The sequence below is a fragment of the Oncorhynchus gorbuscha genome, linkage group LG07, assembly GCF_021184085.1.
Source record: "Oncorhynchus gorbuscha isolate QuinsamMale2020 ecotype Even-year linkage group LG07, OgorEven_v1.0, whole genome shotgun sequence".
NCBI classification, from domain to species: domain Eukaryota; kingdom Metazoa; phylum Chordata; class Actinopteri; order Salmoniformes; family Salmonidae; genus Oncorhynchus; species Oncorhynchus gorbuscha.
Genome location: NC_060179.1, coordinates 55,767,710 through 55,795,562, shown reverse-complemented (window position 1 = coordinate 55,795,562; position 27,853 = coordinate 55,767,710). Strand labels below are relative to the sequence as shown.

Here is a 27,853-nt window from a genome sequence, read left to right as displayed (position 1 = left end):
GTTGTTTATCTATCCTCAATTTTTTCCTATCACCGCCATTAAGCTCTTGAACTGTTTCAAAGTTACCATTACCATGGGGAAATCCCTGAGCAGTTTCCTTCTTCTCCGGCAACTGAGTTAGGAAGGACGCCTGTATGTGGGGTACATGGATGAGGTAGTCATTCAAAGATCACTCTGTTATTGCAAACAGAGTGAGTCCATGCAATTTATGTGATTTATTATGCACATTTTTTCTCTTGAACTGATTTAGGCTGGCCATAACAAAGGGGTTGAATACTGATTCAAGAAATTTGAAATTGTTGCATGTTGTGTTTATATTATTGTTCAGTATATATATCTACTGTAGTTTATCAAAGTTGGTATATTTATGACATATTGGCCTTACCCAGGCCTCCTTTTAAGCACTCCATAATGTTTAATCTGTAGGTGTTACAAAGGAAATATTGCTCATATAATATTTACTTTGTAGGTCTGTAATTTGTGTACTATTTTGATTTCAATAAAACATACCTTACATTAATTGATGAATATCTAAAAATATAAACATGAATATCGAAAATATTTTTGGGGGGGATTTGGCTTATTTTTCCATATGTATTTTTTGGACATACACTGCATTTAGAAAATATTTAGACACTGACTTTTTCCATATTTTGTTAGGTTATAACCTTATTCTATAGGGGATTAAATATTTTTTTTCCCTCATCAATCTACACACAATACCCCATAATGACAAAGTGAAAACGGGTATTTAGAAATATCTGCAAAAAAAACAGAAATACCTTATTTATATAAGTATTCAGACCGTTTGCTATGACACTCGAAATTGTAACTCAGGTGCATCCTATTTCCTTTGATCATCCTTGAGACGTTTCTACAACTTGATTGGAGTCCACCTGTGGTAAATTCAATTGATTGGACATGATTTGGAAAGGCACACACCTGTCTACAGTCGTGGCCAAAAGTTTTGAGAATGACACAAATATTAATTTTCACAAAGTCTGCTGCTTCAGTGTCTTTAGATATTTTTTTCAGATGTTACTATGGAGTACTGAAGTATAATTACAAGCATTTCATACGTGTCAAAGGCTTTTATTGACAATTACATGAAGTTGATGCAGAGTCAATATTTGCAGTGTTGACCCTTCTTTTTCAGGACTTCTGCAATCGGCCCTGACATGCTGTCAATTAACTTCTGGGCCACATCCTGACTGATAGTAGCCCATTCTTGCATAATCAATGCTTGGAGTTTGTCAGAATTTGTGGGTTTTTGTTTGTCCACCCGCCTCTTGAGGATTGACCACAAGTTCTCAATAGGATAAAGGTCTGGGGAGTTTCCTGGTCATGGACCCATAATATCGATGTTTTGTTCCCCGAGCCACTTAGTTATCACTTTTGCCTTATGGCAAGGTGCTCCATCATGATGGAAAAGGCATTGTTCGTCACCAAACTGTTCCTGGATGGTTGGGTGAAGTTGCTCTCTGAGGATGTATTGGTACCATTCTTTATTCATGGCTGTGTTCTTAGGCAAACTTGTGAGTGAGCCCACTCCCTTGGCTGAGAAGCAACCCCACACATGAATGGTCTCCAGGATGCTTTACTGTTGGCATGACACAGGACTGATGGTAGAGCTCACCTTGTCTTCTCCGGACAAGCTTTTTTCCAGATGCCCCAAACAATCGGAAATGGGATTCATCAGAGAAAATGACTTTACCCCAGTCTTCAGCAGTCCAATCCCTGTACCTTTTGCAGAATATCAGTCTGTCCCTGATGTTTTCCCTGGAGAGAAGTGGCTTCTTTGCTGCCCTTCTTGACACCAGGCCATCCTCCAAAAGTCTTTGTCTTACTGTGCGTGCAGATGCACTCACACCTGCCTGCTGCCATTCCTGAGGAAGCTCTGTACTGGTGGTGCCCCAATCCCACAGCTGAATTAACTTTAGGAGACTGTCCTGGCGCTAGCTGGACTTTCTTGGGCGCCCTGAAGTCTTCTTCACAACAATTGAACCGCTCTCCTTGAAGTTCTTGATGATCTGATAAATTGTTGATTTAGGTGCAATATCTTTGCCTGTGAAGCCCTTTTTGTGCAAAGCAATGATGACGGCATGTGTTTCCTTGCAGGTAACCATTGATGACAGAGGAAGAACAATGATTCCAAGCACCACCCTCCTTTTGAAGCTTCCAGTCTGTTATTCGAACTCAATCAGCATGACGGAGTGATCTCCAGCCTTGTCCTCGTCAACACTCACACCTGTGTTAATGAGAGAATCACTGACATGATGTCAGCTGGTCCTTTTGTGGCAGGGCTGAAATGCAGTGGAAATGTTTTGGGGGGATTCAGTTCATTTGCATGGCAAAGAGGGACTTTGCAATTCATCTGATCACTCTTCATAACATTCTGGAGTATATGCAAATTGCCATCATACAAACTGAGGCAGCAGACTTTGTGAAAATGTATATTTGTGTCATTCTCAAAACTTTTGGTCACGACTGTATATAAGGTCCCACAGTTGGCAGTGTACGTCAGAGCAAAAATCAAGCCATGAGGTTGAAGGAATTGTCCATAGAGCGTTGAGACAGGATTGTGTTGAGGCAGAGATCTGGGTACCAAAACATTTCTACAGCATTGAAGGTCCCCAAGAACACAGTGGCTTCCATCATTCCTAAATGGAAGAAGTTTGGAATGGGCAGACCTGGCCACCCGGCCAAACTGAGCAATCGGGGGAGTAGGACCTTGTTCAGGGAGGTGACCAAGAACCCGATGGTCACTCTGACAGAGCGCTAGAGTTCCCCTGTGGAGATGGAAGAACCTTCCAAAAGGACAACCATCTCTGCAGAACTCCACCAATCAGGCCTTTACGGTAGAGTGGCCAGACAGAAGCCATTCCTCAGTACAAGGCACATGACAGAGTTTTCCAAAAGGCACCTAAAGACTCTCAGTCCATGAGAAACAAGATTCTCTGGTCTGATGAAGCCAAGATTGAACTCTTTGCCCTGAAGTGTCACATCTGGAGGAAACCTGGCACCATCCTTACAGTGAAGCATGGTGGTGGCAGTATCATGCTGTGGGGATGTTTTTCAACAGCAGGGACTGGCAGACTAGCCAGGATCAAGGGAAAGATGAACAGAACAAAGTACAGAGAGATCCTTGCTGAAAATCTGCAACAGAGTGCTCAGGACCTCAGAATGGGCTGAAGGTTCTCCTTCAAACAGGACAGCACAGCCAAGACAACGCAGAAGTGGCTTCGGGACAAGTCTCTGAATGTCCTTGAGTGGCCCAGCCAGAGCCCGGACTTGAAACCAATTGAAAATCTCTGGAGAGACCTGAAAATAGCTGTGCAGCGATGCTCCCCATCCAGCCTGATAGAGCTTGAGAGGATCTGCAGAAAATAATGGGAGAAGCTCCCTAAATACAGGTGTCCCAAGATTGTAGCATCATACCCAAGAATACGCGAGGCTGTAATCGCTGCCAAAGGTGCTTCATTCAACGAAGTACTGAGTAAAAGTTCTGAATACTTATGTAAATGTGATTTTTCAAAATTTTCTTTTCAAAAACGTGTTTTTGCTTTGATGTTATGTGGTATTGTGTATATATTGATGAGGATTTTTTTAATCCATTTGAAAATTTGGCTGTAATGTAACAAAATGTGGAAAAAGTCAAGGGATCTGAATACTTTCAAATATACTCTTCAAATATAGCCATATCAAAGTTTCAGAGTGGCATCTTTGTTAGTTTTAGAGTTCTGCCTGTGTCAGGAAAGTGGGGATATTATAGGATGGCAGGCAGCAGCCAGTAATGGGCTGTGTGTGCGTACGTGCGTGCCAGTAATGGGTTGTTAAAAATAAGAGATTTGGAGCTTTACCGATCCGTTACCATACCAACTGCTTTATCCGTGGGGATTGTTTCATTTCGATGGTTTGGGGAAGGGGAGTGTGAGCAGGGGAAGGAGGGAGGGGGGATTGGAGCCAGAGCCTCTGGGTAGAACTGTGACACACACCCTACAACAACACCACCATCAAACCTCATAAAAGCTTCAGATGTGTGTGTGTGTGTGTGTGTGTGTGTGTGTGTGTGTGTGTGTGTGTGTGTGTGTGTGTGTGTGTGTGTGTGTGTGTGTGTGTGTGTGTGTGTGTGTGTGTGTGTGTGTGTGTGTGTGTGTGTGTTAAGTGAAGCTAATCTTCAAAGCTCTTCCTTTTATTACCCGGTAACTATATCCACCAGAATATGAAATAAGCCTACTCGTGGCCTGATTTTACCCACCTAACTTTAATTCTACAGTTTAATTCTAAAATATAAATAAAATGACATATTATACACAGGTGATTAACCCTGGTCACATCCTTCCCTGTCTAACACTATGAGTGTTATCGTTCGGTTTTATAATCCAAAATTAACAATAGGAACTGGCGATAGATCCGTCAACCACTCAGACATGAAGTATAGCCTGTGTTGCCGTGACAACCGGGCATTTGTTAAATCAGCACTGCAACTTGTGGCTCTTGTGCAGCAGGTACAGTTGAAGTCGGAAGTTGACATGCACCCTAGCCAATTACATTTAAACTCAGTTTTCACAATTCCTGACATTTAATCCAGAATAATAGTAGAGAGAATTATTTATTTCAGCTTGTATTTCTTTCATCACATTCCCAGCGGGTCAGAAGTTTATATACACTCAATTAGTATTTGGTAGCATTGCCTTTAAATAGTTTAACTTGGGTCAAATGTTTTGGGTAGCCTTCCACAAGCTTCCCACAATAAGTTGGTTGAATTGTTGCCCATTCCCCCTGACAGAGCTGGTGTAACTGAGTCAGGTTTGTAGGCCTCCTTGCTCGCACACGCTTTTTCAGTTCTGCCCACAAATCTTCTTTAGGATTGAGGTCAGAGCCTTGTGATGACCACTCCAGTACCTTGACTTTATTGTCTTAAGCCATTTTGCCACAACTTTGGAAATATGCTTGGGGTCATTGTCCATTTGGAAGACCCATTTGTGACCAAACTTTAACTTCCTGACTGTTGTCTTGAAATGTTGCTTTAATATATCCACATAATGATGCCATCTATTTTGTGAAGTACACCAGCCCCTCCTGCAGCTTCACGGTTGGGATGGTGTTCTTCGGCTTGCAAGCTTCCCCCTTTTTCCTGGTCATCATGGTCAAACAGTTCCATTTTTGTTGAATCAGACCAGAGGATATTTCTCCAAAAAGTATGATCTTTGTCCCCATGTGCAGTTGCATACCGTAGTCTGACTTTTTTATGGCGGTTTTGGAGCAGTGGCTTCTTCCTTGCTGAGCAGCCTTTCAGGTTATGTCGATATGGGACTTGTTTTACTGTAGATATAGATAATTTTGTACCTGTTTCCTCCAGCATCTTCACAAGGTCCTTTGCTGTTGTTCTGAGATTGATTTGCACTTTTCGCACCAAAGTGCATTCATCTGTAGGAGACAGAACACATCTCCTTCCTGAGCGGTATGAAGGCTGCGTGGTCCCATGGTACTTATACTTGCGTACCAATGTTTGTACAGATGAATGTGGTACCTTCAGGCGTTTGGAAATTGCTCCCAAGGATAAACCAGACTTGTGGTGGTCTACAATTGTTTTCTGAGGTTTTGGCTGATTTCTTTTGATTTTCCCATGATGTCAAGCAAAGAGGCACTGAGTTTGAAGGTAGGCCTTGAAATACATCCACATGTACACCTCCAATTGACTCAAATGATGTCATGCCTATCAGAAGCTTCTAAAGCTATGACATCATTTTCTGGAATTTTCCACATTGTTTAAAGGCTCAGTCAACTTAATGTATGTAAACTTCTGACCCACTGGAATTGTGATACATTGAATTATAAGTGAAATAATCTGTCTGTAAACATTTGTTGTAAAAATGACTTGTGTCATGCACAAAGTAGATGTCCTAACCGACTTGCCAAAACTATAGTTCGTTAATAACAAGACATTTGTGGAGTGGTTGAAAAACAAGTTTTAATGACTCCAACCTAAGTGTATGTAAACTTCCGACTTCAACTGTATGTAAAAAGAGACAAAGAGACAACGACAGGTTGTGTGCGTGTGTGTGTGTGGTGTCCCTCTTTTTGATGAGTAGCACCAATATTAGACAGGGTACATACTATAGGAACAAGGACATAGGTACACTATAAAAAGAAAATCCTGTAATTATCACTGTATAATCAACAGTAAAATACTGTATCAACTGAATACAGTAGATTACCGTAAAATACATTGCATTGTGGGAATTTTAAACAGCCATGAAATAATTTATTAATTTTATGTAAAACATAGTAGCAGTTCACTTACTATATTTGTGAATATTCAAAATAGAATGCCACACAAAAGGCACACGGGCAACAAAATCAAAGCACATCCTCTGAAGCAAGATTGATTTTTTAAAATTTTGTTGCCCGTGTGCCTGCTACACAAATGTAAATAGCATACATGTTTCAAATTATTATTATAAATTAAACATTTTAACTGGTGCCTGTTTTGCTTTGTTTGTGGCCATGCTGTTTTATATTATAGAAAAAAATACAATCAGAAAGGCACATCATACAAATAAATGCTTTTCCATTTCTAAACGTAACCACCTACACACGTAATAGGAGCTACATGTAAAACGCCCCTTGTGGACATTAGGTAAATTGCAACATCACTTAGCCTGAATTTAAACAAATCTCCCCCTTCCCTCCCCCACCCCATACAATAGTTTACAGTACCAGTAATTACAGTAATGGCATTGGTACCAGGAAACTATTTTGTTTAAGGTAGCTTAGTGGCAGCCAATTACCTGTAAGTGAGTGTAAAACAATGGTAATCATGATAATATTTCCCAGCATTCACTACTTGAGGTTGATTTTTAATATCTGTTATTTTGCATGTACATGGATTAATCTTATGCTACACAAATGTAAATAGCATACATGTTTCAAAACGAATCAAAGCAGTTAGACAACATATGGTTGTTTCAGTTGAAATGGCTTAGTCACCTCACAATGTTTCCAACCCTGACAGTCATGTTGAGTGCAGGTCGCAGCTGAATAAAAACATTGAAATGTGAGATATCATAACTCTTTCTGGATTCCAATAGGAACCACACAACACGTTGCAAGCCAGCATAATGTGACTTTTAGGTAGGGTTGCAAAACTCTGGTAACTTTACCAAAATTTCAAAGTTTTCCAGAAATCCTGGTTTGAAGTTTATGGAAACAGAAGCAGGCTAAAAGGTCCGTTTTTGTTTTATTTTTATGTGTGAGTTTTGGGAAAGTCAACTGAATTTTGCAACCGTACTTGCAGGCCTGGGGCCTCGTTTATAACTGTTGAGTACATTTCACACTAAATATCTGCATGCGCCATTTCTGACAAGACAGTGCATGTTCAAAACTTGGCACAGGCCATACATACGCCTGTTCCAGTTTTAAATCAGACCCATCTTGAAACTGTGCATGCATGAACGAGCAAAATAGCCTGGTTTAAATAATAGCCTAGCTAATAGGCCAAATTAAATGAGAGATCCACATGGTAATTTGTTGTAGGCTAAAGTTTCTTTGGGAAAATGAAACCATCATGGCCAGAAAAGGTGGTGAGGATTTTTTTTATTCAAATATGTATAAATATAACATTATACCTGTGGTGTAAAGTGCTTAAATAAAAAATACTTGAAAGTACTACTTAAGCAGTTTTTTGGGGTATCTGTACCTTTACTTTACTATTTATATTTTTGACAACTTTTATTACATTCCTAAAGAAAATGATTTACTTTTTACTCCGTAGATTTTCCCTGACACCCAAAAGTGCTTGTCACAATTTTGAATGCTTAGCAGATGGAAGACAGGAAAACGGTCCAATTTACACATCAAGATAATATCCCTGGTCATCCCTACTGCCTCTGATCTGGCGGACTCACTAAACACAAATGCTTTGTTTGGTAATTAGGTTTGAGTGTTGGAGCGTGCTCCTGGCTATACGTAAAAAATAAAAAATAAATTAAATGGTGCCGTCTGGTTTCCTTTATATAGTGAATCTGAAAAGACTTATACTTTTACTTATCATACTTAAGTGCATTTTAGCAATTGCATTTACTTTTGATACTTAAGTATATTTAAAACCAAATACTTTTACTGAAGTAGTATTTTACTGTGTGACTTTCACTTGAGTCATTTTAAGATGTCTTTCTAAGGTATCTTTCCTTTTACCCAAGTTTGACAACTGGGTACTTTGTCCACAACTGCCTTATACTGGCTTGTCAGGTGATGTGTGATTCCTATTAGAATCCAGCCAGTGTGGGGATGTCTAACTTTCTGATATTTTTATCACCTGTAACCTGTTTTCAAAATGTCAGGTTAGAAAGAATAAGTTAAACCATGTAAATTGGACCAACCCTTTCACTAGTGGGTGCAAGAAGTCCAAGTAATATACTGTCTTGTTATTTGTACTTGATTAGCATAAGATGAATTCATCAATCAATGTATTTGATTAGCATAGGATTCATTAATCAATCAATCAATGTACATGCAAAAACATACATGTTGAATCAAACTATTTTTTTTTTTTTTAATCGACCTACAATAGAGCAAGCTGGAAAATATGATAATGATGGGTGTGGTTTTGTTTCAAAGTGATGCCTGTGAGTTTCAGCCCCTATATTAGGGTCAAACTAGGCCTTGGAAATAAGGCCTTACAGAAATATGTGTGGTATTGTGTTCAAATATTTTTTATGACATTCATTATCTCTTGTGGCAAAGTCAACAAGACAAATATGGATGACTGCAACAATGACAGAACTAATAAATACAGTCATGGGTAGTAACTCTGCAATTTACTCTAAAGGCAAGGCACCCTGGGAAATATTTGAATAAGGCATTACACTAAGCAGTGTGTTAATTTAACACAGTTCCGGTGTACACAGTATATGAGTCCACAGACTCCACACTTTCAGTGTTGTTTTAAAACTCTGTATTATACAATTACTTTTCCTTCAATTAAAACTCATCTGAAGGTGTGACTTTTTCAAACCAAAACTGACCAATCAGACCATTCCCAGTTACAGTAACATCAAAGTTGCCCAATCTCCACACAGGTCACAGCATCCAGAGGTTTGTATGGGGGTTGAGACCAACGCAGATGAGGCAGAACTCCTATGGACAATAACACCTCTTGCATACGGTTGTTAGAGCTCACTTTGAACACATTCAAATGACCACAGAGATATATTAAACATAATACATCCGTATAGATGGCATCAAAGTTATCTTCAGATAACAAGGTTCAGATAGATACCAAGCATGGATGCAAGAGTATTACTCTAACACACATTCCAGTAGTCAATTTTCTGGATTAGTGGGAAATGACGAATCAGATGAGGGAGTGTGTTGAGGTGTATGCCGACTGGTTTGCAGGGGCAGACGAGAGACCTGCAATTCTTTAATCTAGTGATCCATTAATGATGTGGTTATTTAGTAGCTATAATAAAACTAGGGCCGCTACAATAATTCATTGAGTTAATGGCATTAGTTAATCGTGATTTTAGAATTTGTTCAAATTTGCCATTTAAAAAGCAGTGCATTGAGATATAGGCATACTATGTTTTGATTGTAAGGGGAGAAAAGCCCTAAATAATCTGTATCAGAATGTTTTTAATGGCATTTTCATCGTAAACATTGTAAACTCCCCACACACACACACACACACACACACACACACACACACACACACACACACACACACACACACACACACACACACACACACACACCAGTACGGTTAAAGCTTCAGACATTCTAAATGAGTGTTCTCCCAGTTTCTGTAAAAAAAGAGCTGTCTCTATGGATACAAAGAACAAAGAGCTTTTAAACCTGTCCAACAATGTTATGAATTCCACAGACGTCAACAGATCAGCCAGGTTTGATTTCATGCAAAATGTATGACAGCAACTAGATCTAACCTCCATTATGCTACTTATCCATGTTCTTCAACATGAACTGGTCACAAGCCGCTACTACCACAATTGGAATAATTTTCCTAAATCTTTTGACCTGAGCACTACAACAAAAACAGTAGCTAATTTGCAATGGATGTTCTGTTCAGATTCAAATAATTGTGGGAAGTTGAATCATGAGGCATTCAGCCATGGCTTTGTAAACATTATTTTGGTTACTATGCAGTGCATTTTCTGTCCCCAGGAAATATCAGTTCTTATTTAGTGTAAAATTTGAATTCCAAAAGGATTTACAGGTTTTTTTGATTGCTTAAGCACGATTTTCAAAACAGGGCCCATGTTTTCAAAACACTACACACAATTAGCACAACCACACACCCAATTAGCAAAACACTACAGATCCTTTGCAAAATGAAACACTCTTGTAAAAACGATACACTTCTTTTTAAAAACCACACTTTGTTACCATATGAAACACACACATTTCACATTACTATACTCTGTTTGCACGAGTTACACTCTGCTGTGATAAACCTAAAACACTTTTAGCACTTCTACTTCCCTATGATTAGAGTAGGCTACTATCAACAAAGTACAAATATAATGTAAATTCACCAAACACTACACAAGACCAATGTTGCAGACTGAAGAAACTCATTTATTTCTCAACACGCCCAAAATGTTGACATGGAGATTCATAATCCTGTAACCAAACGTCACTTTACGTATTGTAAGATCAAAAAAATCAAATAAAAAATAACTAGACATTGTCTCTTCGCCTAGCTGGATCTGGCCAGAGAATTTCATCAACATCGCAGGCAATGTTGTCATTAGCAAGACACCTTGGAAAGAAACGTCTTGAATGACGAATCCATCCGTGCATTGCTGCTACCTCCATCTGGTCACAGGCCTCCTCCATGGCTTGGATGAGGGTTACCTCAGCCTGGAGACGGAGATCATATACCTTCCACCGCCATCCCGAGAAAAACTCTTCTATAGGGTTGAGGAATGGAGAGTATGGTGGAAGATATAGGACGGTGAAATGTGGATGTTGCTGAAACCAGTTCTGAACCAGAGCAGAGCGGTGGAAAGACACATTGTCCCAGACAACAATGTATTGCATATGATCGATTTGATTTGCTGCTGTTATGTTGTGCAATTGGTCCAAGAATGTAAGTATGAGTGCTGTGTTGTAAGGGCCCATATAGGCATGGCGGTGGAGGACCCCATTCTGTGTAATGGCTGCACAGAGTGTTATATTACCCCCACGTTGCCCTGGGACATTGACTATAGCCCTGTGGCCAATGATGTTTCTTCCCCTCCTTCGTGTTCTCGTCAGGTTGAACCCAGCCTCATCTACGTAAATGAACTCATGCTGGATCTCCTCTCCATCCATTCGTAAAACTCTGAAAAACAGTGTCAGGCAAAATTGTGTAGTTCAGTGTAGATCTAGTATACATATTACAGTACAGTAAATGATTATGAGACAGTATGCAAGATCACACTGCTAAAGTGAATACATACCTCTGCATAATCATGCCGCAGTCGTTTCACCCTTTCGGAATTGCGCTCGAAAGGCACTCGATAAATTTGCTTCATTTGAATATGTTTTTTTTTTAGGATGCGTGCCAGTGTTGATGTTGAGACCTGATGGATATCGTTGAAAATGGCGTGGTTATTGACAATGTTAGCTTGAAGCTGCTAGAGTGTTATAGCATTGTTGGCCAAAACCATGTTTACTATCTCCCTCTCTTGCTGTTCTGTGAACATAGGAGGCCTTCCCCCTTGTCGTCCCTGACCCTCAATCCTATGTAGAGAAAAAACAGTATAAAATAGTACAGTAATTTCACAGGAAAAGGTAACAGAAGTGCTGATAGTGCATAGAATACAGTACTGTAAGCAGTTACTGAAACCGTGCAGATGTTTTTGATATGATGATATTTTTACAATACCTATTTTCCAGTCTAAATGTTCTCATCACACTTGCCACTGTATATCGGCTTAGATTTGGCTGTACTCGCAGTCCAGCCTCCCTCAGCGTCAGGCCGTGGTTGACAACATGGTCAACCAGTGTTGCGCGGATCTCATTTGTCAGATTCGGTCCTCTTTGAGCACCTTCCTGTCTTCCTCCTCGTCCTCCTCCTCCTCCTCTTTCTCTGACTCTTTCCATTGTGCTTGAAGGCCGATGAACTCACCTGCTGCTTTTTATAGTGCTAATACACCTGATTGGTGTGTCTACAATTAAGCAAACGAGTGTTTGCACACCTGATGACTGTGTTGAACCAATAGGTCGGAGGGTGTGGTAATCTGACAGTCAGTGCTTTGGTATTGCAAGGATGTGACTTCATGATAGATTTTTGTGTGTAATGTATGTTAAGTGTGTTTAATGTTTTGCAAATCACTGTGTGTAGAGTTTTGCAACAAGTGTGAGGTTGACAATGTGCTTATAGTTGTGCAAATATGGGCTGATGTTTTGCTTCTTGAGTATAAGGTTTTGCTAATAGTGTACTACTTTTAATTTTAGTGTGTAATCAATCAAAAAAAACTGTAAATATAAAAGGCCAGGTGTCCTTTACCTTAAAAACACAAAATAAATATGAACAAATTCAATTAGAAAAAAAGTCATCAAAATGTTAAAATGTGCTTAGAGAAGTTCAAATCCAGTTCAGGTGTTCACCATTATGCTAGCTCAATCTTGCTCACTCACAGAGCTATGGCTAATTTAGGCTCAAAATGTCCACCTTGTTAGATTCTACCCTGTTAGGATTATGCACCTTGGAAATGCGCCCAAAACATTTACCAATATGTCGGTTGAAAGAAGCTGGTTGAGAGAATGCCAAGAGTGTGCCAAGCTGTCATCAAGGCAAAGGGTGGCTACATTGAAGAATATAAAATATATTTTGATTTGTTGAACACTTTTTAGGTTACTACCTGATTCCATGTGTGTTATTTCATAGTTTTGATATCTTCACTATTATTATACAATGTAGAAAATATTACAAATAAAGAAAAACCCTTGAATGAGTTGGCGTGTCCAAACTTTTGAATGGTACTATATATATATATACTGTATATATACTTTTTTCCCCCAAAAGTTTTGAGGTCCAAATGGTAGCTCACTAGTCCTAACTACACGCTAACTAGCTAGCTTTATGCAATACATATAGCTAGTTAGATACAAACAAGTGTTTGTGACTTACCAGGGATGAAGTGCTTTGAACACACAAAAATGTATCGCGTAACCAGAGCCCAAAGCTTTCCATCATCATTGCAGCGTAATAGCCTGAAATTATGTTCGCTTAACCTGATCCTTGGGCAGTTGATAAAACTTAATTTGGTGGTCTTTTTTCCTACTATTGTTTAAACAAAATGGTACTCAACAGCTTTTCAGTATCTTAAAAGCAGGGTAGGTTAGCTAGTTGAAGAAAGTCTATTGGAATCGGCTCTTGATGTACATTCCATAAGACAGTCTATCTGCTCATGCAAACATTTTTACGTGTTAAATGAAAGTGTTTTTAGGTATGATGTAGTTTGTTGATTAAGATGACATGGAAGTATGTACTACTCGGTATAAACAGTCATACGAAAATTACTCACCTTTTAGCCAGGTAAATTTCTATGGCAAATAATCCATCAAAACTAACCTGCTCAGGGGCAGGCTAACTCCACTTACCCTGAATGTAATGGCTGAGCCACTAGTTGAGGACCAATGAAATCAGATTCCCTCCCTCTTGCAAAGATTGAGTTATCATCCCCTTCATTTGAGGAGACGATTGATTAAATGTTTTATTAATCTAATGTTTTTTGTGTGTTCAAAAATAGTAATGTTAAAATATATCACATTACACATTTAGTAATGACAATGCATCTTAAACTTCACACACAGTAACACTTTTGGATGAGTTAATACAATTATTTAGTTGATGGGAGTGGGGGAAAAAGCACAGCAAAGTCAACATTAACCATTTGTATTTTTATTGTCTGAAGAAATTGCTGTTACAATATGTTCTTGTTGCCATCTGATGCACATTCAAATGGCATAAGAAAATCAACACTGCAAAGCGCTCACTGTCCTCTGCAATGCCCTGATTCTATTACTGCTGATGATACAGTATCTGGAAATGTGCATGTACAACCTGGCCCGTCTACTATTGCTAGTCCCAATTCTGACTTGTGCTCTCGTAACAACCTGGGTTTTCTGCACATTAACACTAGAAGCCTATTACCTAATATGTATCAATTGAAAGTGTGGGTTCACAGCTCTAATCCAGATGTGTTGGTCATTACTGAGACATGATTAAGAAAGAGTGTTCTGAACACTGATGTTAACCTTTCTGGTTATAACCTTTTTCGGCAAGACCGATCTTCCAAAGGTGGTGGAGTGGCAATCTTTATGAGGGAACTCCTTCAGTGCAGTTGTCTACACCAATTCTGTCCCCCCAAAATTTTATTAGCAGGTTTTAAGCATTAAGCTTTCAAATAGCTCTTTGTTGACAGATGCATCGTCCACCATCAGCACTGGCCTGTACCCTACGTTCTCTCCTGGCCCCTAACACTAAGTCTGAATTTTCCTGCTAGGTGACCTAAACTGGGACTCCCTAAATCTCTCTCAGATTATTACCAATCCAAGGTATGACTCGAAATACCCAGAAAAGGCTACTCTCTTTGATGTTATCCTCACAAATAATCCTGACAGGTATCAGTCTGATGTTTTGTGCAATGACCTTAGTGATCACTGTTTTACGGCCTGTGTTCGTAATGGCTGCTCAATTAAACGACCTGTCCTAATTTGTCATAGACACTTGCAGACAAAACGAATGAGCAAGCCTTCCTTCATGACCTGGCCTCTGTAAATTGGTATAGACTCAGCTTGATCCCCTCTGTCGAAGACGCTTGGCTTTTAAAAATATTTTCAGTGGTATTGTTAATAAGCACTCCCCCATAAAGAAAATGACATTTAAAAACAGCCCTTGGTTCGACCGTGATTTGTCAGAGTTACTCCACCTCAAGAACTGACTCACCAAAAGATTGATGTTTCAGCAGTGTCTCAATGAAGAGTTTGGCATTCGAATAGCCATGTGTGACATGCACACGTGGTTACAAGCCTGCTAGAATTAGCGGCAGGCAGACGGGCAATATCCACAGTCGCAATACGGATTAAGCCTGAGCTGTAATGTGAAGCTAACTGAAGCTGTTTAGTTTAATAAAACCCTGAGGAGATATAGATTGCTTCTTAGAATAGCCCTCTGGTCAATGGCAAGCTTTATCAAGCAAGACACACTTGGGATTTATCAAGTAAGACACACTTGACATCCTCGCAACGACATTGTGTGTTGTGCTTTGTTTTTTTTTGCGGTTACAACCACTCTTACAAACAAACAAATCTAATTTGTACTGAAGTGATAACTGCAAGGATTGCCACAACAAGGATTACCACATTACACCAGATCATCACTGGCAAATTGTGAATTAATGTGTGTGTGATTACGACATAAGTGAAAGAACTTGAATTCCATTCCTAACCTCAATATGGCACCGCCCAGTACTCGTAGAAAAAAATATTTCTGAGGAGAACTATGTTACTGCTGAAACTTTATGAGTGACCCTTGCCCAACAAAATACTATGAAGAAATGATAAACAGACAGGATGTAACGGTCATCGGTGGAAGAAGGTGAGGACCAAAGCGCAGCGTGGTATGTGTTCATGTTATTTATTTAAACTGAACACTATCAAACAAAGAAACAAAAAACACAACCGAAACCACTCCGTCAGGTGCAAAACACACTAAACAGAAAAATAATCACCCACAACTCAAGGGTGAAAACAGGCAGCCTAAGTATGGTTCTCAATCAGGGACAACGATTGACAGCTGCCTCTGATTGAGAACCATACCAGGCCAAACACAGAAATAACAAATCATAGAAAAAATAACATAGACTGCCCAACCCAACTCACGCCCTGACCATACTAAAACAAAGACATCACAAAGGAACTAAGGTCAGAACGTGACACAGGAGACCAACTTCCAATCTTTTATGCAGATTGTGTTAGATTCTGCAAACAACCAGATTGATGTGCTAGTCAGGGAAGTACAAGACCGTATAAAGACCCGTGTTTGCAAACTCCCAAAAAGCCATTAATGAGCTAAAATCAACGGGGAAAAAGCTCAATTACAATAAAACTCAAGTTCACAGTCTTGTCTCGACACCTAAAAGTTGTTCCCCGAAATGTCTGACTGCCTTGAGAGATGTTACATGGAGAATCAAAGCAGGCACAACAACATTGTAATTGAGTGAATCGTGTCTGATCATGTGGCTGAAACACGAGCTGACACAGAGAGCAAAGTGCGGGAGATGTTAACAAGCAATCTGAACCTGGACTGAAAAACCATTGAAATTGAACATGCATAGAGGAATGGAAAATTCCGATGGAATGCTGAAAGACCACTCCTGGTGGTGGTCAAACTGCTGAGGTTCAAGGACAAGCAGATAATCCTCTCCAAGGCCAGAACATTCCTGAAAAACACACCCGTATGCATCAACAAGGACTTCTCTGACAGACTGCATAAGAAGAGAGTAGAGATGCTGCCTGCTATGAGGGAGGCCAGCTGTCATCAGCGCGGATCCCTTTGTTGTTAGGCCCGGAAAGATGAGGAATCGCAGAGAGTGGAGAGATCATGGATCCCCATCTCAACAGTGGTCATGAAAACATGACTCTGTATTCGGACTGTGTATCTCATTCAGTGATTATTATCAGTCACTTAATTTCATCGTAACTGATATCCACAATATTAACTCTTGATCGTGTCTGACAAATCGCTACTCATTGCTTCCCATTAATGATGTGATTTATAATTCATGTTTCTGCAATCTATGTGTGTTGAACCATTTTCCATCTTCTCAATGAGGAAGAGTTTGGTATAGCAATGTCTGGAACATCTAGATGGAATATAAATTACACCAAATGCTACACATTCCATTGACCAATTGAAGATTGATTTGATAAGAGAAAATTACTCCCGTAGCAATACTTTTTGATCTGGAAGTGACCCTGACATAAACTGTTTTTCTGGAATAAAGAGTCTTTTGTCTACCTGTAAGTATTATCTTGAGAAAGATTTAATTGCTGACATCAACCAGAAAAATATATTTTGACAGACTGCCTTATTTCTTTTGCATATAAATGCCTCCATTAAAAAAATAATATTATCCTTGAATTATCTAGCATTATTTACAGTTTTTATATTCTTGGAGTTACAGAGACATGGTTGGAAAACAGCCCCAGACCATTATAACCTCCTCTACAACATTTTACAGTTGACACTATGCATTAGGACAAGTAGCATTCTCCTGGTATCCTCCAAACCCATATTTGTCCATCGAGCTGCCAGATGGTGAAGCTTGCTTCAACACTCCAGAAAACGTGTTTCCACTGCTCCAGAAACCAATGGCGGTGAGCATTACACCACTCCAGCCAACAACTTGGCATTGTGCATGGTGATCTTAGGCTTGTGTGCGGCTGCTTGGCCATGGAAACCCATTTCATGAAGCTCCTCATTCAAACGGTTCTTCTGCTGAAGTTGCTACCAGAGGCAGTTTGGAACTCGGTAGTGAGTGTTGCAATTGAGGACAGACAATCTTTACGCGCTATGAGCTTCAGCACTCGCCAATCCCGTTCTTTGAGTTTATGTGGACTACCACTTCACAGCTGAGCCGTTGTTGCTCCTAGATGTTTCCACTTGACAATAACAGCACTTGCAGTTGACCAGGGCAGCTCTAGCATGGCAGAAATTTGAACTGACTTGTTGAAAAGGTGGCATCCTATGACAGTGCCACGTTGAAAGTCACTGAGTTCTTCTACTGCCACTGCATGTAGGCTAGATTGTATACACTTGACAGCAACGGTTGTGGCTGAAAGCTGAATCCACTCATTTGAAGAGGTGTCCACATACTTTTGTATATATAGTGTAGATGTATGTGTTTGTTTCTGTTCAGTAGAAGAGATGTGTGTGTTCTTCCATCACATCGAGAGAGATAGAGAGCGCGCGAGCGAGAGGGAGAGAGAGATAGAGAGCCAATGTGCCAGAGACAGAGCTCTCTTGGCATCCGCTGTCGAGTCCGTTCGCGGCAGAGAATAGCGGTCTTATGGGACAGAGATGGGAGAGGTGTGCCGTTTCTTTATCAGCCTATGACACTGACACAGCGGCCAGGATGGATCTAACCACCCGGAAAATGATGCTTCTGATCGGTCTCAGCTGCCTCTGGCTCCAAGTGCTTTCAGAGGTAAGCTACTATGATCACTTGCTGTATGTGTTTAGTGGCTATAATTGCGTTCATTTTCAAGGTGCTCCCTATTTTCTCACCATTTCATGGCCAGCATGCAGCCTGTGTTTACTCTTGCGGTTATCTTGGGCCGGGTCGAACTTACAAAACTGATTTAACCTAGATGAAATTAACCTGGAGAAATAGCTTACGTTAAATAAAAACAACAATGCTCCTTTTTCTTTTCAAGGTGCGCCCCATTTTTTCTCCACCGACATAACGGTCATTATAGGCTAGGTGCTACACACTAAAAACAAATGGTTCAATATAGTGCCAAGTAAAGGTCCTTTGCTTATAACCATAGCAATACCCCTTTGGTTCTATATGGCACCTTTTTTGAAGGTTCTATAAAGCTCTGGAACAGCTGGGTGTCTAATTGAGAACTTCTGACTTAGTTAACCATTCTCAATCGGTCCAAAATGTTCTCATGAGTCACCACACCTACATGTTAATTATCACTAAAAGGGTAAAGGACCCTTTTTGAACTGCAAATAACCATTGACAGGCTTAAAGGGTTGTTTGGGTCAGTATGGTTCCATATATAACCATCACCGTTCCCAAAGAACCCTTGAGGAATCCTCATTTTTCAGTGTGTAGCCTACATGTCATCATGGTTGGAATCACAGTATTATGGAACATCGTATACGTTCAGTTGCGTTTTTTTATGATTTTCTATTTCAACAATACTTTATTTTAGCCTATAGCTCGGCTACGTCAAGGGGTAGAGACTAATGTGCTGGACAAAGCAGTTTGAATGTAGGTACATTCATTCCTTATTGGCGAGCGCGCGCACACACAGGAATACACACACACACACACACACACACACACACACACACACACACACACACACACACACACACACACACACACACACACACACACACACACACACACACACACACACACACACACACACACACACACACACACACACACACACACACACACACACACACACGGTTCCCTCATAATGGGCTATCACAGGAACTCGCCCCAGTGATGAACGGTAACACCACGCGCTATTGCCCTTTGTCGCAGCAATTCAATCAACCTCCCTCAGCCTTCCAACAGCGCATCTACACCATTTGCATCTACAATATGTATGATGTTGGGTTGTGGCCTGTTTATATTATAATCATAAAGCCTTATTGAGACGCAATGTAGCCCTATTGCCTATAGGATATGCTTAACTGTTGGGCCATATTCGAGGTTCTCCTTTCATACAGATCATTCAGAGTGGGTATTATATTACTGTCGAATGAATCTCTCAACGTGCATCTTTTAGATAAGGAGGTTGGATGGAAATGGGGGGAGTGATGTGAGGTGGATTGTTGTTAGAATGGACACAAAAGGGCTTATTTGGGAAGGGTGGGTGATGGTTCTGACTATTTGAGCCCTTCAATGGTTCTTTGCCGTTAAGAAAAGTGTTCTTTGCTCTTTTAGCGATAATTAAAATGTATGGGGCGATGGCTCATTAGAATATTTGGGGGCGTGGTTTGCTCGCAGCTCTTTTTGTGCAATCGTGAGTGAGTGACATTACAGTTGATATCATGTGTTGAGTTACGGGAATTTACGTTGAAAAAGACTATGGTCAGTGACAGTTTCATGTATTGCCTTGTGTCAACTAAGAACAGTTGTCTGATTCAGGGGTTCTCAAGTCTCTCCTCAGGGACCCAAAGCTGTTGTACAGTTAGCACGTAGTACTCAATTTGTTAATTTAAACAATAATAACCCTTTAGGAATTTCAACAATATAATATGGCTAACCAGGATTAAAAGAAATGATGGTTCTTCAAAATGATTGAAAAATGAATTTTGAGATTAGCAAAACTTCTTTAGAGAATAATTCTCCATAGGGATTCAATAATGAACCATCAAAAAGGGTTCTCTTTATCCCCCAAAAGGGCTGTAACCATAGCAAACCTTTTTTGGGGGTGCTATATATAACCTTTTATTCATGGTTATTTATAGAATCTTAGGAAAGGGTTCTTTATAGCACCATAAATCCTATAGTCCACAGGCTGTCATTGTATACCGGGATAAATAACAGTAAACAAATATTCCATTAAAAACCTAATGATCTTGGTTCTTTATAGACCTTCAAAAAAAGGTTATACATAAAGCACCTGCTTTGCAAAGCATTTTAGCTAACCCTTTACCTTTATTTAACTGGGCAAGCCAGTTAGGAACAAATTCTTACTTACAATGACGGCCTAGGAACAATGGGTTAACAGCCTTTGTTAACTGCAGAACAACAGATTTTTACCTTGTCAGCTCGGGGATTTGATCCAGCAACCTTTCGGTTCGCTAGGCTAACATGCTGACCACTAGGCTACCTGCCACCTCAGGTAGCCTAATTCTCCTAACCTGTGACGTTAATGCTGCAAACCTTCCACGAAAGGTCACTTTCGTCCGTAGCTGTGTACCATAGTCAAAACCTGTGTGGTGTGTATAGGCCATGGCTGGTTGTGAGAGGGTCAGGGTCATGGGTGAAGCCATGTTTCATCCAGACCAGGGACATTAGAAGTAGATCACCTCAGAGGCCAGATCAGCTGTGTAAACCATATGTTACAAGACACTGATTATGTGTCAATATTGTAGATTGCAATTCTCTCCAATCATCAATGCTGAGGAATTATAAACCCCTTTGGTCCTATGAGGCATATATCAATTAAATAGTCCATCAATTAATCAGTGAGTTCATCTATTTTAATGTTTTATTTTTTTCTGAATAAATCAGAAGGTTTGTAATGTATTATTTATGAAACCATGTAGATACGTGAGTGTTGAGTGTGGTGTTAATGTAACAGAGCTGGTTTGGTGAATCGTGAATCAAGTGAACACGTCCATGTGAAGAGAAACCTTGCCGTGAGACCTGAAGACTTGTCAATTCCCAGAGCTATTACTTGAGCTCCTTTGGCTTGGCTGACAGTCTTGTGGTGCATATCTCTGTGTGTGTCTGTACCGGTTCTGTGACCCCGTCTCTGTGTGGATGTGCAGTCACCTGTGCCGTGCAGATTCAAGGCTACCAGTATGTTCCAATACCAACACAATTTTACCGTTCAGAATGCATGCTCGATATACTGATTCATTCAAAGTGGTGTGCTAGTGTGGATATTGGAACAGATCGAGACTGTGGTGCGGTAACATCTGAATGCTTCTCTGTCAGTATGATAACCGTGACATTGATATGAGTGGAGATATCAGCATGTTAGATTTTCATCAGAAACTCCTGTTCACTGTATAGTATGATTAACCAGAGCAATGCCAAAGCACCCAGGACTGACTTTGGGGAAACTGTGCGAAATAACTAAATGCTCAATGTAAATCTGTGTGTGTCAGAGGCAAAGCAACGGAAGGGCCTTGCCCATAGGGTTGCCAACTGTCCCGTATTAGCCCGGGATGTCCCTTATATAGGGCTAAATTGGTTTGTCCCATACCTGATCTCCCTTGTCCCGTATATTCATCCAATCACAGTATAGCGTAAACGTGCCAATTCCTGCAAAGTTATTTCTGATGTTGTTCGGTCGGTTTGGCATATCAAGGAAATATGGATAAACCGGCAAAAAACAAAAGACTGCAGCTACAACAAACAACGGGAAGCAAAAAAGACATGGGTTAAGGCTGTCAGTGGTGACTCAACGAAAGCTTTCTGTACTTTATGCCGTCAGGAATTCTCAATTGGCCATGGAGAGGAGAATGACCAAACTCCGCATGCGTCCACAGAAATGCACAGGAAGGCCACGCTAGCTAAAGGTGCTAGCAATATCGGCGCATTCTTCGTGACGTCTACTGCGGAGAATCAAGTTTCTCATGATCTGTGAGTCCTTCAGGTTCCTTTTGGCAAACTCCAAGTAGTCTGTCATGTGCCTTTTACTGAGGAGTGGCTTTACACAAAGGCCTGATTGGTGGAGTGCTGCAAAGATGGTTGTTCTTCTGGAATGTTCTCAAATCTCCACAGAGGAACTCTGGAGCTGTATCAGAGTGACCTTTGGGTTCTTGGACACCTCCCTGACCAAGGTCCTTTTCCCACGATTGCTCAGTTTGCCCGGATGGCCAGCTCTAGGAAGAGTCTGGGTAGTTCCAAACTTCTTCTATTTAAGAATGATGGAGGTGAATGTGTTCTTGTGGACCTTCAAGGCTACAAACCTTTTTTGGTACTCTTCCCCAGATCTGTGCCTCAACACAATCATGTCTCAGAGCTCTACGGACAATTCCTTCAACCTCATGGCTTGGTTTTTGCTCTGAAATGCACTGTCAACTGTGGGAACCTACATAGACAGATGTGTGCCTTTCTAAATCATGTCCAATCAATTGAATTTACCACAGGTGGACTCCAATCAAGTTGTAGAAACAGCTCAAGGATTATCTATGAAAACAGGATGTACCAGAGCTCAATTTCAATTCTCATAGCAAAGTTGGACGTTTACATACACTAAGGTTGGAGTCATTAAAACTCGCTTTTCAACCACTCCACAAATGTCTTGTTAACAAAATATAATTTTGGCCAGTCGGTTAGGACATCTACTTTGTGCATGACACAGGTAATTTTTCCAACAATTGTTTACAGACCGATTATTTCATTTATAATTCACTGTATCACAATTCCAGTGGGTCAGAAGTTTACATACACTAAGTTGACTGTGCCTTTAAACAGCTTGGAATATTCCAGAAAATTATGTCATGGCATTGGAAGCTTCTGATAGGCTAATGGACATAATTTGAGTCAATTGGAAATGTACCTGTGGATGTATTTCAAGGCCTACCTTCAAACTCAGTGCCTCTTTGCTTGACATCATCGGAAAATCAAAAGAAATCAGACAAGACCTCAGAAAAGAATTGTAGACCTCCACAAGTCTGGTTCATCCTTGAGAGCAATTTCCAAACACCTGAAGGAACCACATTCATATGTACAAACAATAGTACGCAAGAATAAACACCATGGGACCACATAGCCATCATACCGCTCAGGAAGGAGACGCGTTCTGTCTCCTACAGATGAATGTAATTGTTGTGAAAAGTGCAGTGAACAGCATAGAACCTTGTGAAGATGCTGGAGGAAACAGGTACAAAAGTATCTATATCCACAGTAAAACAAATCCTAAATAGACATAACCTGAAAGGCTGCTCAGCAAGGAAGAAGTCACTGCTCCAAAATGGTTTGCAACTGCACATACTTTTTGGAGAAATGTCCTCTGGTCTGATGAAACAAAAATATAATTGTTTGGCCATAATGACCGTCGTTATGTTTGGGGGAAAAAGGGGGAGGCTTGCAAGCCGAAGAACACCATCCCAACTGTGAAGCACGGGGGTGGCAGCATCATGTCGTGGGGGTGCTTTGCTGCAGGAGGGACTGGTGCACTTCACAAAATAGATGGCATCACGAGGTAGGAAAAGTATGTGGATATATTGAAGCAACACCTCAAGACGAATCTCAGTCAGGAAGTTAAAGCTTGGTCGCAAATGGGTTTTCCAAATGGAAAATGACCCCAAGCATACTTACAAAGTTGTGGCAAAAGGACAACAAAGTCAAGATATTGTAGAGGCCATCACAAAGCCCTGACTTCAATCCTATAGAAAATATGTGGGCTGAACTGAAAAAAGCGTGTGCGAGGAGGGAGGCCTACAAACCTGACTCAGTTACTCCAGCTCTGTCAGGAGGAATTGGCCAAAATTCAACCAATTTATTGTGGGAAGCTTGTGGAAGGCTATCCAAAACATTTGACCCAAGTTAAACAATTTAATGGCAATGCTACCAAATACTTATTGAGTGTATGTAAACTTCTGAACCACTGGGAATGTAATGAAAGAAATAAATGCTGAAATAAATCATTCTCTCTACTATTATTTAGACATTTCACATTCTTCAAATAAAGTGGTAATCCTAACTGACCTAAGACAGGGAATTTCTACTAGAATTAAATGTCAGGAATTGGGAAAAACTGAGATTAAATGTATTTGGCTAAGGTGTATGTAAACTTCCAACTACAACTGTATATAAATAAGGTATTTCAGTGTTTTTTAGTTGTTGTTTTTCCCCCCAAAAGAATGACCTTGTCATTATGTGGTGTTGTGTGTATATTGATGAGGGGAAATATCATTTAATCCATTTTAGAATAAGGCTGTAACGTAACCAAATGTTTTTAAAAAGTCAAGGAGTCTGAATTATTTCGGAATGCACTGTATATTTAGTTCATTTATCAGCTGCTCTCATCACACCGTAGTACCATTACACTTCTGATACCAATGCAAGGTGAAAGGGGGCCTCAAAATTGTGAACTGCTGTAAAAAAAAAATGTATAGAATTAAAAAACAAACATTTTGACAATACATATTACAGTTCTCGAAAGTTTCTCATTACAAAACAATGTAGTTCATCCCAGCGTTATACAAATGACAAAATACTCAGAAGTAATTTAAATATACATTTAAAATACATGTAACAAAAATGCTGCCCATATCTGGCAGCAGCGGCCTGTCTGCCAGGGTCTAGGACTTTTGCACTGAAATAATCACTTCAGGCCCCATGTGATCACTATCATAACTCTGTTATGGATGCTGAATTTACCTTTTTCATTCAGAAACTGCACCGAAAAGGAATTCCCATCCCTTATTGAGGTTTTGGACAGCTGCAGCCCTGACATTTTCCCTAACATCAATAGACTACTAAGGGCCATCATTGCCCTTCTTATGACTTCATGTAGTGTTGAGAGACTCTTCTAAACTACAAACCAGATCAAAACATCCATCAGATCTTGCATGCTGACTGCACATCTCAACAATCTAGCACTGTTGTACTTTGAAAGGGAACACAGTGACTCTTGTTGTTAACTGTCATGAAATAATCTCCATCTTTAACCAAGCCTGCACACTACAACACGTGGGTTCCTCAAGGGAAGGGTGATGGTTCTATTTTTATTGATTGATTTATTTTTATTTCACCTTTATTTAACCAGGTAGGCAAGTTGAGCACATGTTCTCGTTTACAACTGCGACCTGGCCGAGATGAAGCAAAGCAGTTCAACCCATATAACAACACCAAGTTACACATAGAGTAAACCAAACATACAGTCAATACAATAATACAGTAGAAAAATAAGTCTATATACAATGTGAGCAAATGAGGTGAGAAAAGGGAGGTAAAGGCAATAAATAGGCCATGGTGGTGAAGTAAATACAATATAGCAATTAAAACACTGGAATGGTAGATTTGACAGCAGATGAGTGTGCAAAGTAGACATACTGGGGTGCAAAGGAGCAAAATAAATAAATAAATAAATACAGTAGAGGAAGAGGTAGTTGTTTGGGTTATTTATAGATGGGCTATGTGCAGGTGCAGTACACTGTGAGGTGCTCTGACAGCTGGTGCTTAAAGCTAGCGAGGGAGATAAGTGTTTCCAGTTTCAGAGATTTTTGTAGTTCTTTCCAGTCATTGTCAGCAGAGAACTGGAAGTAGAGGCGGCCAAAAGGGGAATTGGCTTTGGGGGTGACAAGTGAGATATACCTGTTACGGGTGGGTGCAGCTATGGTGACCAGCGAACAGAGATTTTACCTAGCAGGGTCTTGTAGATGACCTGGAGCCAGTGGGATTGACAATGAGTATGAACCGAGGGCCAGCCAACGAGAGCGTACAGGTCGCAGTGGTGGGTAGAATATGGGGCTTTGGTGACAAAACGGATGGCACTGTGATAGACTGCATCCAATTTGTTGAGTAGAGTGTTGGAGGATATTCTGTAAATGACATCGCCAAAGTCGAGGATCGGTAAGATTGTCAGTTTTATGAGGGTATGTTTGGCAGCATGAGTGAAGGATGCTTATTTGCGAAATAGGAAGTAAATTATAAAGTCTGGAAGGAGAGTTTACAGTCTAACCAGACACCTAGGTGTTTGTAGTTGTCCACATATTCATGTAGAGTCCAGAGTAGTGATGCATGACGGGCGGGCAGGTGCAGGCAGCGATCGGTTGAAGAGCATGCATTTAGTTTTACTTGTATTTAAGAGCAGGTCGAGGCCATGGAAGGAGAGTTGAATGGCATTGAAGCTCATCTGGAGGGTTTTTAACACAGTGTCCAAAGAAGGGCCAGATGTATACAGAATGGTGTCGTCTGCGTAGAGGTGGATCAGAGACGCGCCAGCAGCAAGAGCGACATCATTGATATATACAGAGAAGAGAGTCGGCCCAAGAATTTAACCCTGTGGCACCCCCATAGACACTACCAGAGGCCCGGACAACAGTCACTCAGATTTGACACACTGAACTCTGTCAGAGAAGTAGTTGGTGAACCAGGCGAGGCAATCATTTGAGAAACCAAGGCTATTTAGTCTGCCGATGAGGATGTGGTGATTGACAGTCGAAAGCCTTGGCCAGGTCAATGAATATGGCTGCACAGTATTGTTTCTTATCGATGGCGGATCGTTTAGAACCTTGAGCGTGGCTGAGGTGCATCCATGACCAGCTCTGAAACCAGATTGCATAGCAGAGAAGGTACGGTGGGATTCGAAATGGTCGTGATCGTTTTTAAAACTTGGATTTCAAAGAACTTAGAAAGGCAGGGTAGAATAGATATAGGTCTGTAGCAGTTTGTGTCAAGAGTGTCCCCCCCTTTGAAGAGGAGGATGACTGCAGCTGCTTTCCAATCTTTGGGAATCTCAGACGACACGAAAGAGAGGTTGAACAGGCTAGTAATAGGGGTGGAACCATACTGATCATAAGAACCCTTCAATGGTTATTTGCTGTTCAAAAAAGGGTTCTTTCCTCTTATAATGATAGAGAATTACACGGTACAGAGACAAAGTGGATTACAAAGGGAAAACTAGCTACGTCGCAGACACCGCCGCCTTGCTCCCGGACAAGCTAAACACCTTCTTTGCCTGCTTTGAAGATAACACAGTGGCCCGCTCTGAGGACTGTGGGCTCTCGTTCTCTGTGGCCGATGTGAGTAAGACATTTAAGCTTGTTAATTAACCCTCGCAAGGATACCGGCCCAGACGGCATCCCTAGCCGCGTCCTCAGAGCATACGCAGACCAGCTGGCTGGAGTGTTTACTGACATATTCAATCTCTCCCTATCCCAGTCTGCTGTCCCCACTTGCTTCACGATGTCCACCATTGTTCCTGTACCCTATGCCATCTGGACGAGAGGAATACAGTACCTACGTACGAATGCTGTTCATTGACTTCGCTCAGCCTTCAACACCGTACTACCCTCCAATCTCATCATTAAGTTTGGGGCCCTGGGTCTGAACCCTGCACTGTGCAACTGGGTTCTGGACTTCCTGGGGGGCCGCCCCAAGGTGCTGAAGGTAGGAAACAACACCTCTACTACGCTGATCCTCAACACAGGGGCCCCACAAGGGTGTATGCTCAGACCCATCCTGTACTCCCTGTTCACCCATGACTGTGCGGCCACGCACCTTTCCAACTCAATCATCAAGTTTGCAGACAACACAACAGTAGTAGGCCTGATTACCAACAATGATGAGATGGCGGGGTAGTGCCAGGAAAATAATCTCAACGTCAGCAAAATTAAAGAGCTGATAGTGGACTTCAGGAGAGAGCACACCCCCATCCACATCAACGGGACCGCAGT

At 40.8% G+C, this 27,853-nt stretch overlaps 1 protein-coding gene across 1 annotated transcript in view; it reads left to right on the top strand.

The window, feature by feature from the left end:
* Positions 1 to 17,921: 17,921 nt before the first annotated feature.
* LOC124040068 (neurotrypsin-like) overlaps positions 17,922 to 27,853 on the top strand; it is a 47,506-nt gene continuing 37,574 nt past the window's right edge. Inside the window, exon 1 of the mRNA XM_046356851.1 lies at positions 17,922 to 18,224. Coding sequence (XP_046212807.1) covers positions 18,087 to 18,224 — 138 coding nt within the window. The 5' untranslated portion in view covers positions 17,922 to 18,086. The remainder of the gene's footprint in view (positions 18,225 to 27,853) is intronic.